The sequence below is a fragment of the Rhinatrema bivittatum genome, chromosome 2 (assembly GCF_901001135.1).
Source record: "Rhinatrema bivittatum chromosome 2, aRhiBiv1.1, whole genome shotgun sequence".
NCBI classification, from domain to species: Eukaryota; Metazoa; Chordata; class Amphibia; order Gymnophiona; family Rhinatrematidae; genus Rhinatrema; species Rhinatrema bivittatum.
In genome coordinates, this window is record NC_042616.1 from 349,473,053 (window position 1) to 349,489,936 (window position 16,884).

The 16,884-nt window shown below is 45.0% G+C and overlaps 1 protein-coding gene across 1 annotated transcript in view; it reads right to left on the reverse strand.

Moving 5' to 3' along the window:
- The window catches only part of NFX1 (nuclear transcription factor, X-box binding 1), a 572,380-nt gene that overhangs the window by 116,606 nt on the left and 438,890 nt on the right, over nucleotides 1-16,884 (reverse strand). Inside the window, 2 exon segments of the mRNA XM_029589884.1 lie at nucleotides 4,882-4,955; nucleotides 8,042-8,272. Of these exon segments, the coding sequence (XP_029445744.1) occupies nucleotides 4,882-4,955; nucleotides 8,042-8,272 (305 nt within the window).

Sequence of the window (16,884 nt, forward strand, 5' to 3'; positions counted from 1 at the left end):
TCTCAGGCTTTCCATTTCAGTTCTGACTGCATATTTGTTTCTAATTTGTAGTCCCTTATTCTGTCTTAGATAAAGAGTCTATTTTTGTTGCGCATGTATGACAGAGGTAGTATTTTGGCTAGCATCTAGTTTCTCTGTAGGGATTTATAGCAGTCTAGTTTGTTCTGTTTGCCCATTAGGTAGTGTATTAGTGTTCTACGGCCTGGTGTAACATTTGCCTTGCTGCATTTCCATAGATAAGGTTGCTGCTGTTGAGTCCTGAGAGTTACTGCTGTTATGGTGTGGTAAGGTTCTATTTATTTATTTATTTGCAGGGTTTGTGTTACTTCACAAAGCGTTTGGGAGTGAAGGGAATTTGTTTTGCTGTCACTGAGATGACACCGGAATTTGAATTATTTTTTTTTTGCATGTCCTAGTTCTGTACCTGTTGCAAATTTTTATGATTATGATTGTTTTATTGTAGTTGTATGCATTTTTGGAAAGAGGATTCATAAAAATATATTGATATTTGTTTTATTTCATGATTGATCTGATGTTTCTGAAGTGTTCTTTGTTTACTTTCTACTTGATATTGTGTATTTATAAACTGCAATAAATATAAAATAAAATTAATAGAGTTTAATAAGGCATTTTGGCAAGCACTTGAGGTAACAGAATTAAAATATTTTAAAATGTTACTCATGCATGATGGCTATTGCCAACTACTCAGAAGTCCATTGTAGGGTGCATGCTAAGGCATTATTTATCGATAAGAGTACAACTAATAGGGCCTATATCTGTATGCCTACTCCGCACCCATGTTAACCTTGGGCCCCCACCCCAAAAATTCAGTTCTGGCTACACCAACTGCCTACCAGTATTTTCTGCAAAAGCCAACCACAAATCGGCAGCCAAGGGCAGGAAGGTGGATTAATCTGTTTTCACTAGAGAAAAGGAAATTATCATATAAGCAGTAATTTCATATTTCTCAGCATTCAGACAGGTTAATCCTCGACCAGTGGCATGTACCAAAGCTACTACCAAACAGGGCGGGAGGCTGCTCACGATCCAACCAACACAGCATGTACAGAGGTTGCATCCTCTCGGGCCTGCACATCCAGGCGGTAATACCTGGAAAAAGTGTGTAAGGAGGAGCACACTGCAGCTTGGCAAATCTTGACAGGAGACAACAATCGAAGGTCCGCCCATGACACTGCCTGAGCTCTAGTAGAATGAGCCCTAACCTGCTTAGGCAAAGGCTATGTCCATGCCCGAAAACTGGCTACCGGACCGAGGGAGATACACATCCAGCATCTGCTGGAGACGGACAATACTGGCAGGCTAATGTCAATGCAGGGGTATATATACTGTAATGTCAGCTTTGCTCCATCTCCATTTGCTGGTAGATGTGCATAACTCACTGGTCGTGGATTAACCTGTCTGAATGCTGAGAAAACGCAGTGGCTTACCTGTAACAGGTGTTCTCCTAGGACAGGAGGATGTTAGTCCTCACATGTGGGTGACATATTCCAATGGAGCCGGCATGAAAAATCTGTGTCAAAGTTTCTAGAAACTTGGACCAGCAGACTGAACATGCCCAGCCTGCTACTATCTGCGAGTCCACATGAGGTCCCCCCCTTCAGTTTCTTAACATAGCAAAATACAAGCGAAAAAAATAAAACAAATCAAAGGTGAACCCAACATCATGGGGAGGCGGGTGAGATTCCTGAGGACTAACATCCTGCTGTCCTAGGAGAACATCTGTTACAGGTAAGCAACTGCACTTTCTCCTAGGACAAGCAGGATGGAAGTCCTCACATATGAGTGAATACAGAGCTCCAGACTGCCCCATTCGACTGGAAAAAAACAGCGGCTGAACAAGGTGCCAATGGGCACAACACAACTGCGGTGCTGTGGGAAACAGAGGGCAGTCTGGTCCCACAAGAAGCACAAGCAGAAAGAGTTGGGTTCAGGTCTGGAACAGGTTGCGCAGGATGAACTGACCCGGCTGTCCCTTTCGAGGCAATAATGAGCTGCAAACGTGTGGCGAGAACTTTAGATTGCAGCCTGGCAAATTTCCGTGACGGGGACTGCACGCAAATGAACCACTGAAGTAGCCATGGCCTGCACAGAGTGAGCCTTCACCCTGCTGGCTAGCTGAAGGCCTGCCTGCATATAGTAGAAGGAAATGCAATCCGCCAGCCAGTTCGACAAGGTCTGTTTACCCACCACCGCACCCAGTCTATTGGAATCAAATGACACAAAGCTGGGTGGACTGTCTGACTCGCCATGCGATCTAGGTAGAAGGCTAACGCCCATTTGCAGTCCAGGGTGTGGACAGCTCATTCCCCAGTCAACTGGTTGATGTGGAAATCAGTCACCACCTTGGGCAGGAACTTAGGATGAACTTAGGACTTAGTACTTAGAACCACACGGTCATGGAAAAATGTTGTGTATGGTGCGTACATATCCAGGGCCTGAAGTTTACTGACCCTACGAGCGAAGTGATCGCCATCAGGAATATGATTTTCCAGGTGAGAAACTTCAGGTCGCAGGACTGCAGTGGCTCAAAGGGAGGCCATATCAGTCTTGCCAGGACAACGTTGAAGTGCTAGGATGCTGCTGGTGGCCAAAAAGAGGGCTTCAGTTGGAGGAAACCATGCATGAAATGGCCAACTAGGGGCTGGACCGAAATGGGCGTACACTTCGGTGATGCGTGCTGAGGTGCACTCTGACGGAACTGGTCTGGAGCACAGACTCGGGTAAGTGCCACAGATAGTCCAGCAGCCGGGGGAAAGGGCACGGAAATGGGAAGCAGAGTCGGACAACGAGGGGCTTCGATGACGGTGTCGATGTTTCGACTTTGATTTTTCTATCAATTTCATCGACGTCTAGGACGATGAAGGGGACGAGTGGTCTCCCGAAGGTCCCGGTTGAGGTTTTTTAAGTATTACCCTCTTAGTCGCTCCAGCCGGAGACGACTTCGACGACTGCGATGTGGAAGGAATGAGTTGCAGGCTGAATAGATGTTCCATCTTTTCAAGCCTGATTTTCCTAGTTTTTGGAGTCATCTCCGCGCACTGTGGACAGTTATGGACATCATGTTTATCTCCTAAACATATCACACATTTCGTGGGTGGGTCTGTAAGAGACATTTTTCTCATACACACAGGGCATTTTTTAAATCCTGTGGACATTGTGAAATCGACGGCCGTCGATTCGACTGAGGAGAATTAAAAAATATATCTCCGAAAGCAAAATTTTTGACTGGGTTACTTACCGGCCGGCAAGAACAAACCCCGAGAGATTTCTGTGACAGAGAATTTCAAATTTACGACTATTAAGTCGAATAACAGTTGAGGTAAACTCAACGGCTCCGGATCCGCGATGCTAGCTGCAGCGCGGAAAAAACGAAGACTGAAGAGAGACACCTGTGGCAGAGAATATCATAGCATGCTGGGCATGCTCAGTGGCCTCACTGGGGCCAGTCAAAAGTTTCTAGAAACTTTGACAGAAAGTTTTCCCGCCTGGGCTCCGTTCAGTGACGTCACCCATATGTGAGGACTAGCATCCTGCTTGTCCTGGGATAATAGGGATTGCTCTGGTGGAGAACATCGGTGGGGCATCAAGGGCCCCTCAGGCACCGGTTGCATTGGTAGGGTGCCAAGAAGGACGTCCAGATGCTCCAGCAGAGGTGCTAACATCGATGGCAGATGTTCAGGCACCGGTATGAGGGTTGGTGGCATCAGCATCTCAAAGCCTTGCAGCACCTTGAGCACCGCCGATTGCACCCTGCGATCCAACTCCTCCTGGAAATCCTGGGTGGCCAGGACTGATGGAGAGGGACGAGGTGTCGCCGGCTCATCCTCGGGTTCCCGAGGAGACACGGCGCCCTGCACCCGTGTCGGTGGGGAAACGCCTCGGGCTACCAGGGGCACTGAAGGATAGGGCCTCTGATGGCAACTCTGTGGTCGCCGATGCTGCCCCGAAACTGGAACCGTGCCTGGACGGTGACCGTGCCGGTGCCTATGGGACCGCTTATGGTGCTTGGCCCGGTCTTTCCCCAGCATCGAGGAAGTCGATGACCTCGAGGTCCGGGAGAGTGGAGAGGCTATTGAGGGTCAATCTCCTTCTCCCTGGTCCTTGGAGGTGCTAGCCAGGGGGGTCTGAGGGGGGAGCGGTTCAGACAGCTCCCTGCGATCCTTGGGTGTCGAAGAGACCAACACAGGTGTGGAGAATTTCGAGGTCCCAAAAGGTTTCTCCCTTTTGTCGAGGCGCGCCAGATGCCCTTTGGGTGTCATCTGGTCACACAGAGGTAGATCCACGGATGTCGTGCAAATCCCCCAGGCAGAGGATGCAAACCTCGTGTGGATCCGTGATGGACATGGTCCGTGGGCACTGACGAAAACCAGTCGACATTATGGAAAAATATCTGGCGTGCGGTCAATGACAGTCACCCTGGGGTGGGAAGTCTGGAAACGACTACAAGTTGGGGAAAAAAAAATTGACCGAAAATCTTACTGTACCAAGGAGGTACCGACCGCGAAGGGGGACCTGAAGAGGATCTGGAAAAAACAGTCTGAATAAATCGATGAAATTTTAAAAAATGTTGGAGCTTCACGAACCATGAGGCAACTGCAGCGCGGAAAAGAAGAGACTGAAGGGGGAGCTTGCGTGGACACGTGGATAGTAGCAGGCTGGGCATGTTCAGTCTGCTGGCCAAAGTTTCTAGTATCTTTGACAAAAGTTTTCTATTAGATGACATGTGAGATCTACCATCCTGCTTGTCCTAGGAGAAATATTACATTTATGTACATAAACAGTGCTGGTTTCTTCTAACTACAACAAGTAATGGGAAGCAGTATCTAGAATAAGACAAAGAAAAAGGCACACAGCACTAACCTTTGATAAGTACTAGATGCCTCTGAACAAATCATACTCTCCTTTCTTCGACCACACTCACACTGAAGCTGTACCTGTTATTTAAAAAAAAAAAAAGGAAAGATTATGTTTTTCTCCCCCTGCTGAGCATGATTATCATCCAAATATCTTTATCAACAGAAAGCGCTTATAATCAATTAAAGCAATTTGCTTAGGGGAAAGGAAACCTGGGTGAGAGGAGGAAGAGATATTTGCAGCAAGTTTCTTAATGTCAGATCTGGTATCCCAACTGTTCTTTTGGTTTTTAGCCCAGTAGTTGAAATGACAAGGTCCCCGGATGGCCAAGCCTTATGGTGGTACTTCAGACTGAAAAGGATATGACAAAAGCAGGAATATACAGTTCTAACCCCCAGTCAGAGCACTTTTCAGATATTACAGAGAAGGTCTACCAAAATGATAAAGGGAATGGAACAGCTCCCCTATGAGGAAAGACTAAAGAGGTTAGGACTTTTCAGCTTGGAGAAGAGACGGCTGAGGGGGGATACGATAGAGGTGTTTAAAATCATGAGAGGTCTAGAACGGGAAGATGTGAATCGGTTATTTACTCTTTCGGATAATAGAAAGACTAGGGGGCACTCCATGAAGTTAGCATGTGGCACATTTAAAACTAATCGGAGAAAGTTCTTTTTTACTCAACGCACAATTAAACTCTGGAATTTGTTGCCAGAAGATGTGGTTAGTGCAGTTAGTATAGCTGTGTTTAAAAAAGGATTGGATAAGCTCTTGGAGGAGAAGCCCATTACCTGCTATTAAGTTGACTTAGATAATAACCACCGCTATTACTAGCAACGGAAACATGGAATAGACTTAGTTTTTGGGTACTTGCCAGGTTCTTATGGCCTGGATTGGCCACTGTTGGAAACAGGATGCTGGGCTTGATGGACCCTTCGTCTGACCCAGTATGGCATGTTCTTATGCCATATAATCCGTAATACATGTTCAAATTAAAATGATAAAGGACATACAATGGCTCCCCTATGAAGAAAGGCTTAAGAAGTTAGGGCTGTTCAGCTTGGAGAAGAGATGGCTAAGGGGGGATATGATAAAGGTCTACAAAATCATAAAAGGCCTTGAACAGGTAAATGTGAATTGGTTATTTACTCTTTCAGATAATGCAAGAACTAGGGGGCACTCCATGAAGTTAGCAAGTAGCACATTTAAAACAAATCGGAGAAAATTATTTTTTTTTCACTCAACGCACAGTTAAGCTCTGGAATTCATTACCAGAGGATCTGGTCAAGGCAGTTAGCATAGCTGAGTTTAAAAAAGGTTTGGATAAGTTCCTGTAGAAGGAAGGCTATTCCCAATTGATTTACTGCTATTAATCAATAGAGAATAGCCACTGCTTGCTGCCGGCATTAGTAGCATGGGATCTAGTCAATGTTTTGGTACTTGCTAGGTATATGAGACTTGGATCGGCCATTTTTGGAAACAGGATACTGGGCTTGATGGCATATCTTATGTTCTTGTGTACAAATCAACAGTTCTCAGTGAATTAATTTAGCATCAAGCATAAATAAAAGCTACATTCAAAACTTCTCTTTGTTTTGAACAGAACTGCCATACATTTTTTTTTTAATGAATATATACTAACCACTTACCATTGGAGGCTATAATTTTAGAAACTGACAATTTAAAAAAAAAAAAAATCAGCCTCTTTTACATATTTCTAATGTAGTACTCTCACGTGATTCCAACTGTGCCATGACAGTTGGGAATTGGGAGGTCCATATTCAGAATTTTGGAGGTAAATTCAATAGTGAAACTGCACTACTGAATATAGCTGGCTATCTTAAAGTTAGCTGGCTAACTATAGCTCCCTAAGTTTAGGACAGCCCTTTGGCTTGACCAGACTTAGCCGGTTAAGTCATCAGTCTAACTCTGAATATCAGAGTTAGCTGGCTAACTTAACCGGCTAACTCGACTCTTCCCAGTTACGCCACTGGAACACCCCTAATCTAGCCGGCTAAATTCTAGCTGGTTATCTTAACTGACTAGAATTTAGCTGAATTAAGTGCCCAAATATTCATTTAGATGGCTAACTTCTGGTTAGCCTGCTAAATGCTTTTGAATATGGACCTCTAGGCTTCCGATGTCATTGCAGAAATGGTACACATGCAGTAACATGAGAGATCAAGGGAACACTATCAGTAAATATTCAAAATACATTTAAAAAAAGACCATAGGAGTTTTCAAAATCACAGCATCCTATATTAGAAGATTTACAGCAACATATTTAAAACAACTCTATGGTATCTTTGTTCAGTCTTCACATTTAAGAATTAACTTAATTTGTACTTCTTTAACAATCCTATGAAAGCTTTAAATTAGGCCTGAAACGCCATAACAGAAAACATTTATGACACAAAGTGACTGATTATAGGTAACTAAACTATTGACATAGTTCTAGTGCTGATGTCTATTAGTTGAAGCTTGAGTCCATGCTCTTCCTTGACCACACGGAATAACATCTTTCACAAAACCTGGTAGTTTTAATGGGTGAAATTGTTTGCAGGCATTACATGAAGACTTTATGGTACTGAGCATTGGTCCCTCCTCCCATGGTTTTATTATGATTTATTTTACCCTATACAAACAGTAGCATATGCACACCATGTACAAGCATGTGATATAGGGGCATCAAGCTTCTGTACTCAAGAACTATAAACAGATCTGGTTTCTATATCATCCACAATGAATATGCAGATCTGTTTACACACAGTTTCTAGATGTTTGGTATCCTGAAAAATCAAACTAGTTTACAGTTTTCCAAAACTGGAGTTTTGACACCCTCTTTTCCTCCTCAATCTAATATAAGTGAAAATAACAGGAACTATGCAAGTTTCACAAAATTAGGTATCAATTTAATCTTGATTTGGGATTTGTAATATAAATGGAAGAAATGAAAATATCCTACTGCAATTTAGTTTTCAACTGTAATGAATGAAAAACTATACATGACGCAATGTGAGGCTTCATCAGCTTTAGTAACAATTAAGGATATTTTATTAGTCAGAACAGATTTTCCACTATTATAAATTCAATCTTTAGGGATTTCATACTGCATTATTAGTTGTAAAAGTGCAATTATCACATTTAATTAAGCTATATTAATAATCACCTTTGCATTGCAGGCCGTTGTAGGGCAGGGCAAAGATGGATGACAGGAAGCCATACATGGGTGATTACACTCAATCCTGAGCAAAGGACAGGGCTGTTTACATTCCTCGTCAATGAGGCACTCCCCTCTGTGGCAGATCCTTTTACACTTGTGCATCCCACACTTTAACAGCTGATTACAGCGAAGACCACAGGAGATATCAGTCAGGTGACAGGGAATGTTGCTTCGCAGCTGTAAGAAATACATTAAAGATGTAAGATTAATTAGCATTATATATCATAAGCTGTTTTACAGATTCAATTTGCACAAAAGTGTATTTATAGGTAATTTTTTCCAGCACTTTCTTCAAAGTGTCTGAAACACACTCCTGGGCGTGCACAATAGTTCTCGCATTACTGTGGCCATGCAATATCTCAGTTCTATTAAACTGCTCAAATAATTTATTTATTTATTTGAAGTTTTTAATATACCGACATTAGTTTAGTAACATCATGTCAGTTTACAGTTAACAATGTTTTGCAACGACGCTAGCAAAACAGAGATTAGCGGCAGTGCTTTACAATTAAAGTTCAACTTAGGAGAAAGAAAGTCAACCATATTTCCTTCACCAATGAATTTAACTTCATGGGTGAAGGAATGTGTAATTGGTAAGGACCTTGTCCACAGAGGAAGAGAAATTACTACTTACATGATCATTTCCTTTTCTTTAGTGAAGACAGGTTAATCCACACCAGTGGGTTATGCACTTCTACCAGCAGATGAGTCAGAGCAAAGCTGATGTCGCGGTATATATACCCCTGCACCAACATCAGCCCGCCTGCATGTATTCTCTGCAAAAGTTGACGTTGTTCAACTAAACCAGAGCTTTCCAAACTGTGTGTCGTGACACGATAGTGTGTCGCCTGCAGCGTGAAGGTGTGTCGCCTGGTCCACATAGCAGCAGGGCCGGGGGAAGCAGGGAACTACAGCAGAAAGATCGGCGGGGTCGTGGTGAAGCTTATTTCACCACGGCCCGAAGAAAAGGGTCATGTTCACTCCTCCTCCTTCCTGCCAGCGCAGCCCCGGAAGAAAAGCGTTGCCGGAGCCGCGTGGGCAGGAAGGAGGAGGAGCATCTGCCGTGTAAAGAAGAAGAGCAGTGTTAATGGGCCGCTGCATATCCCATGTCACGGTGGTCCAAGAAGAGGAGGAAACCCGGTAGTAGGGCAGCTGTGAGAATGAGAATCTGACTGTGTGTTTGAGGAAAGAAGACAGATGGAGAGAAAAGAAATAGAAAAATCCAGCAGGCTTTCATAGCCCGCGATGTCGGCTTATCCTGTTTACTCTCCCCATGGAGTATAAACAGCTGGTTCGTCAGTCTTCCTGAGAGGTTTAGAAACTTCCAGTACCTCATGATATGCTGCTTGACACCCAAGGTCCGTTAGCAGGTGACAGTCACCACATCTCTCTTCCTGCCCAGAGTTGGCAGGGAATTGATAGATTCAAGTGAAAATCCGAGATCGCCTTTGGTCAAAAAGACGGAATAGTTCACATCTGGACTGCCCCTGGAGTCACATGCAGAGACTGTTCCCGGTAAGCCAGAGCCCATGGTTCAGAAATTCTACGAGCAGAACACTGTTCTGTAGTAAGTAACCTCCAGAAGAGGCTACACAGTGGTCTAAAGGTGGGACTCAACAGAAATCCAGAACCAGATTAAGACTCCATAAGGGCACCGGAAACCGCAAGGGAGGACGAAGATGCTTCACACCTTTCAAGAACTGGGCCATAACCAGATGGGCTGATAAGGGTTCACCATTCTTGTGACCTAGGAAACAGGCAAGAGCCACCATCTGTACCTTCAAGGAATTAAGGGCCAAGCCATTAAACAACCCATCCTGCAAAAATCCAAAGTGAGAAGGATTTTAATCGAACGAGGATGAACCCCTCGTTCCTCAAACACTTGCTAATTGTGAACATAGGCTAAAGAAGTAAATAACTTCCACACTCAAAGCAAGGTGAATCACAGCAATGGACTATCCACGCTTCAGCAACTAAGTCCTCTCAAGGACCACAACGTAAGACAAAAATCAAATCCAGTCTTTGAAAAGAATAGGCCCCCATGCCGTAGCAGATCCCTGTGGATCTGTAATCAGAAAGGAGAGTCCATCAGAAGCCTCCACAGATCTGCACACCACAGCCTCCTGGGCCAATCTGGTGCCACCAGAAGTACCAACCTACTTTTGTCTCTCAAACCTCCGAATCATTCTACCCAACATGGGCCATGGGGAAAAGGCATATAGAAGCTTATCTTCCAGTTATTCCTGCATGAGGGCATCAATGACTGAAAATTTCAGATCTCTCCTGCGACTGAAGCAAGGAACCTTCACAATGTAATGTCACCAGCACGTCTAGAAACAAGAGGTCCCAGCGGCCCCACCATGGAGCTGGAATGCTTTGTTGTACAATGGTCTTTCTCCTGGATCCAGACTGTCTGCTGAGAAAGTCTGCTCTTACATTGTCTATTCCTGCAATGTGTGAGGTTGAGACCTCCTGAAGATGTACTTCTGCCCATTCCATGAGTTGGGCTATTTCCTGTAACATTTGTTGGCTCTTGGTTCCTCCCTAGCAATTGATGTAAGCCACAGCTGTCGCACTGTCCAATATCATTCGGATTTTTCGATGAGTCGCAAGCATGCCAACCAAAAAGAGCAGACTTCCAGCCGATTATTGCTCCAGAGGTATTCTTCTGTTATTGAGCGCCCCTGCGCTGTCAACTCCCGACTGTGAACCCCCAACCCTGGAGGATCGCATCTGTCATGCATAGTAGCCAGTCTGGTGTTCGTAGGGGAATGCCCTTCATTAGATGATCTGCTTACAACCACCACTATAGCTGGATGTTGATCTCCACCAGCAACTGAAGTTGTATCCAGTAGTTCTGAGACTGTGGACTCCAATGTGCAAGCAGTGTGCACTGAAGAGGATGCATATGCTCCCTTGCCTTCGGAACTACCTCTAGGGTGGCTGCTATCAGCCTGCGCACCTGTAGATAGGACCACTCCGCCGGACTTATTGTTTCTGTCAATAGTCGCACCTGTGCCATCAGTTCTGAATGCGGACCCCCAGCAGTAACACCCGGTCATGTTTTGTGTCAAAAACGAAAACAGATACTCGAGTGTCTGCGATGGCTGCAGATGATCTTGGCCAAGTTCATCACCCAACCTAGCTCTTGCAGCAAGGAGAACATCTTGTTTGAGGCCTGAAAACTCTCTTTCATGGCTCTTGGCCCGAATTAGCCAATCGTCGAAGTATGGGTGGATCAGAATGCCATCCTTTCTCAACTGCCACTATGACCTTAGAGAAGGTTCTGGGCGCAGTGTTCAAACCGAAGGGTAGCGCTCAAAAACTGATAATGTCGCCCCAAAACAGCGAAACACAGAAAACCACTGATGCTTCAGCCAGATGGGAATATGCAGATACACCTCTGACAATCCAGAGACATAAGAAACTCCCCCGACTGTACTGCCATTATCAGCGAGCGCAACATTTCCATGCGGGAACGAGTCACTTGCAAAAGCCAGTTGACTCCCTTGAGATCCAGGATGGGGGGAAAGGAATCCCCCTTCTCGGGGAGAATGAAAATTGGAGTTTTGGCCTGTATTATCTTGTGACATGGGCACTAGGATTACAGCCCACAGGCTGAGGAGTCTTGACAACATATACTCCACTGTGTCTCTTCCACGGAGATCTTCAGAGAGACACCATGAAAACGACCCAAGAAACATTGAGAAACTCCAGAAAACAGCCATCTCTTATCACCTCCAGAACCCACTGGTCTGACTGTGATCTCGATCCACATCCAATAAAAAGGATAGGTAACCCCTATTCTCCTGTTCCAGGGAGTGGGCTAGCACACCCTCATTTAGGGGGGTGGGGGGGGGGGGGGGGGTCGGGCTGCACTGCCACTCAAGCCCGCATCTGGGCTATCTGGGACAAAGGACTGAGACCTAACCAAGCCCTAGGAGAATTCGCTCCTCTGTAGGTTTGAAAAATGTTTGAAAACCCCTAGCATGATGTATCGCACCAAACGAGCTCAGTGCTTGCCGTTAATCCTCTCGTAACAGAAGAATCTGGGATTCATCCCACTTCTTGGCCAATTTCTTTTTTTTTTTTTTTTTATCTCACTCCCAAACCAGAGTGATCCTTTAAAAGGTCATTTCATAAGATTAGACTTTTAAATTGTCTTGGCATTAATTCATCAGCCTTAGCTGATGGTCAGTCCTGCTTAGCTTTCGAGATCAGATGAGACTGGGCACATCCAGGGTGGTGAGGCTGTAGGGCACTGCCCTGAAATTCAAACCAAACTTGTTAACTTCCTGAGAGAAAGCAAGCAAGAGCGATCCACCAGGGAGCAGCAAGAGGTTAGCTGCAATTCATTGCTACAGCCTCGAAGCCTGTTTAAGGGTAGCCTCAATTCTCCTATCCTGGGCCTCCTTCAAGCCGCTCCCCCTTCCACAGTGTTAGTCGTCTGCTTGGCGATGGCAAACATCAGCGCATCCTCTTTCAGAAAGCACAACTGCTCTCTCTCTGCTGGATCCAGGGGATACAGTGCTACCAAGGCTCGTCCCCCTTTAAAATTAGCTTCCAAGGTGCCTCATTCAAGATCAATCAATTCTTGAATAGCATCCATAATTCTTTACATAAGGAATCTAAATGGGATTCTTGTTTGGCTTCAGTACCCAGCACCTTCAGTGCCTGGGCGATATGAGCCAGCAACTCATCTCCATGAAAAATGCAACATTGTTCTATACAATTCCAACCCCGGAGGAATTTCCCATCCTCCAGGGAGTAAGGGCCTCCTTCACCAACTGTGTCACCTGGGTCCCTATCAGCGTGACCCGCAGCAGGTGTAGACTTATCCCTCGCTTACCTGCAGCACCAGGCACGCAAGGATCCGCAGTTTGCGATCCTGAACTCTTAGGGCTACCATGTCGGCGACTGAACAAAATCTGCAAGTGGGGCCTAGCCAAAATGCTGCTCAACCTGTGAAGCTGTTTCGCGGCAGACGTACAAAGAAAAGCACGCGAACGCTGCCGCGGTTCATACCAAATCGAGGGGGCATCTGTCCTGTGCCCACTGAGAAGCCTTCCCCTGCTGATGAACCAGATAGGGGAGCCCCAAAACCAGGCAAAACCTCTGACAGATCCCCCTCCCTCATCATGTTGGGAAGGGAGAGCTCAGTAAAAGCAGCGGAGATAACTCTCTCTGAGCCTCCAAGCAGCACTGACACAAGTTAAGGGGGACATCAAGCTGAGATGCCCGGAATGTGGCAAGCAGTACAAAGTAAACACCTGCTAGCAGCACGCTCCCAAAGTGTCTGACAATTATGCGCCCAAGCTGCGTGCCTGCACAAGCGAGTGTGAACTGGGCACTCAAAAACAAGGCCTCTCCAATAAGCATCCAAAAAAATATAGGTACACAATACACGGTCCAGGTAGGCACCCACCTGAGTGCCCACGTAAGCGCACACCCAGGCGTGCAAGCACGAACCAATGTCAGACACTTTTGATGCACACTTGTGCACAGAAAAGCACGCGAATGCTGCGACCTACCATGCAGCATTTAAGCAAGGCCTGAGAGCAGAGCCTAGCCAAAAGGCAGCTCAATCCGTCACCACTCCCCAAGCTCTCTCGGAGGCGAGAATGGATGTCGGATCGAAACACCAAGACTCGGAAACCCTCACTTTTTTTTTTTTTTTTTTTTTTAACTCTTTACCTGAGCTCAGCCCATCTCAGCCAAATATAGAGAGTCTATGGCTACAGGGGGATAGGGCAAAGGCCTTCACTGCTGCGCTCAGCTTCCTGCACCTGCTAGCCTCTCAGCTGTTTCTCTCTCTAAAGCTAAGTCCATGCCGGAAAACCAGCTACTGGACAGAGGCAGTCATCTGAGGGAGGGATCTGCAGATATCACCTCAGGAAAACTCGACTGAGGGAGGGACCATAGGAGAGCGGGACAAATTAATTTCTCTCTTCTTTCTCCTTTCATTTTCTATTTTTTTTCAAGCAATCCCCAATAGGAAGATACATGTCCATCATCTGCTGGAGGCTGAGAATACTGGTGGGCTGATGTCGGTGCAGGGGTATATGTACCGTGATGTCAGCTTTGCTCCATCTCCATCTGCTGGTATGCATGTGATAGAATGCAAATTAGGGGGAAGGGAGGAGTCAGCGGTGTCTTCGCTGCCGGCAATAATGTTATTAACACATTATCGTTGGCGGTGGCGCTATTCGGTGCGAAAGCCAGAGCACCGCCATGGTGTGAAGGCTGCGGGCTTTCGCAGGCCCACCCCCGCCTCCGGTTTTCGCAGGATTCATCATTCTGCGAGGAATGATGAATCCAGGCCTAAAATGGTTCGCATAGCACAATAAGTCCCATTTTGATATGTACATAAACTTTTTTTTGTTTTACAGAGGTCAAGGTCACTGTAAAACTTGCCATCAATACTGAACACAAAAAAGTGCTTCGTCCACATTAACTGTAACCTAAAATCCCCAGTCTAATAGGCCTTTTCACTTTGGGCTGGTTAACATGGGAGATTTCATCTCCCCTCTCAATCCCAGTAAGAAGAGTGTTCCCCTCCCCAACTGAGCACCATCAACTACCCCAGACAGGCATCATCTCCCTCATCCCTCCAGAAATATGCCACAGTATTATAGAGGGAGCTGAATCATCATGGGCAGGAGGAACATCAGAAGCCTCTCTGTCCACCCTACTGCTGCATCAAATGCCACTGCTAAGTATACTTTATCACTGTCACATGACAGTGGTGAAGCACCCCAATACTAACATAAAAGGACTTAATAGAGTCTAGGGTTTTTTTTTTTTTTTTTTAATTCTTTATTTCTTCATTTTCTAATAAATCACATAACTTATGATTTACAAGTAAAGAATATATGGTTTTAGCAAGGAGAATTAACAGCTAATATTCCGGATAAAGAATATACTTGTTATTACATATTAGCTAAACCATAACATATCAAATCAAACATGAGAGGGTTTGCGGATAAAGAAAAACAAGGGAGATTATAACAATGAAATTTCCATAATCATCAAATTGCACACATAGAACTTGCATCATAAAATTCAACTTAATTATTGGACACAGGGGATGAAGTTGTTAAATGGCGTTGAGCTAGAAAATTTTTTAACTGATCGGGTATGAAAAAATATATAGTTCCTCTTGCTTTTTTATTAGACATTTACAAGGAAATCTCAACGTAAAAGAGTAGCCTAAGGCAATAACTTCTGGGCGAAAAGCCAAAAAGGATTTTCGCCTTCCTTGGGTGGATATTGCCAGGTCGGGGAACATTTTTACTAGTTTCCCCAGGTGGTTAATGGGGTATCTGCTGAAATATCTCTTCATAATAACATTAACATCATTTATTGATGAAAATGTTGCCAGGAGAGTACCCCTATCAATCACCTGAGCAGACGAGTCCTCTAAGAAGTTTGTTAAATCTCCCTGAAACATCTGATTTGATTCATTAGATATTTTGTTTCTAGGTTTAGGTAGAAAATATGAATTTATAACAGGAGACTCTCTCCCCACAAGGCCAAGGTTTTCATTAAGAAACTTTTTTAAAGAAATTAATGGTACTTCCCCAATTAACCTAGGGAAGTTTAAAAATCTTAAATTTAAACGCTTGGCGTTGTTTTCGAGAGCTTCAACTCTCCTATGTGTACATTCCCTATCCTTAACCACTGTAAGATACAATTCTTGATTCATTTTTTCGTTTAATTCAAGCACTTTAATTCTATCGATAGAATTTTTAATTTGTTTTTGTATCTGAAAAACCTCTTGTTGATTCCCCGTCCTTAGTATATCCACCTTTGTTTCCAACCCCTTAATATTACTCATCATGCCAGCCATCATATCCCATAATATGTCCAATGTTACCACCGCAGGACGAATGAGTGGTGCTGGGGGTATTCCGATGGTCAGATGGTTTCCAACCCCCTGAGGGGGGAACTTTGTCTCACTCTCTCCTTCTCCTCCTGATAGAGACAAACATTCAATATCCAGAGCTACCTGTGGGCCTAGTCCATTATTGCGGGTTTGATATCCCGCTCCAGGGCTGGCAGATATATTATCCACAAGAGCTTCTCCAGTTTCTACCTCGCCCACTCTCTGCGCTGGTGGCAGTCCATCATGTGGACTTAAGGAGGCCTCCTCTGGGGGCTGAATCAGTCCTCCCTGACTGATTAGCACATCAGGTTCCTCGGAACCTACCTTGTGTGATGCAGGTGAGAGCAGGAAACGGCTGATTTCTTGTTGTATAGGTGAAGGCAATGAAGGTGAGGGAAAAACCCTCACCTTTCCCTTTCTTTTTGGAGGCATACCACTATATATCTCCTACACAAAGAATCTGCTCTGTTTCCACTCTTAACTATGGGCCTCATTTTCCAAGCAGTTTACCGCGTGCGATAAATTCGCAAATCGCGTTAACAGCTGTTAACGCGATTTGCGAATGCAAATTAGTAATTTGGTATTCAGGGGGCGGAGCATATGTAAAGAAGAAACCAGTTTATCGTGTGCGGCGAAACAGCCGCAGTGTTAGCGCGGCTGCTATCGCGGCTAATAACTACAACCCTCAAATTTGCGTTATGGACTGCGCTACGGGCCAGTAAAGGGTTATCGCCGTCCACGATAGTACCAGACAGCCCGTTTCAGAGAGAGAGACGGCCAGCAAATCTTCACTAGAGACCACTGTTCTTTCCGTAGGACTCATGTGGAATGCGAAAGTGGCCCCAACCCCCGACGCTCATACCTAATCCCCACCCCGAGTTAGTAGGTGGCCCTCCCAAAGGGA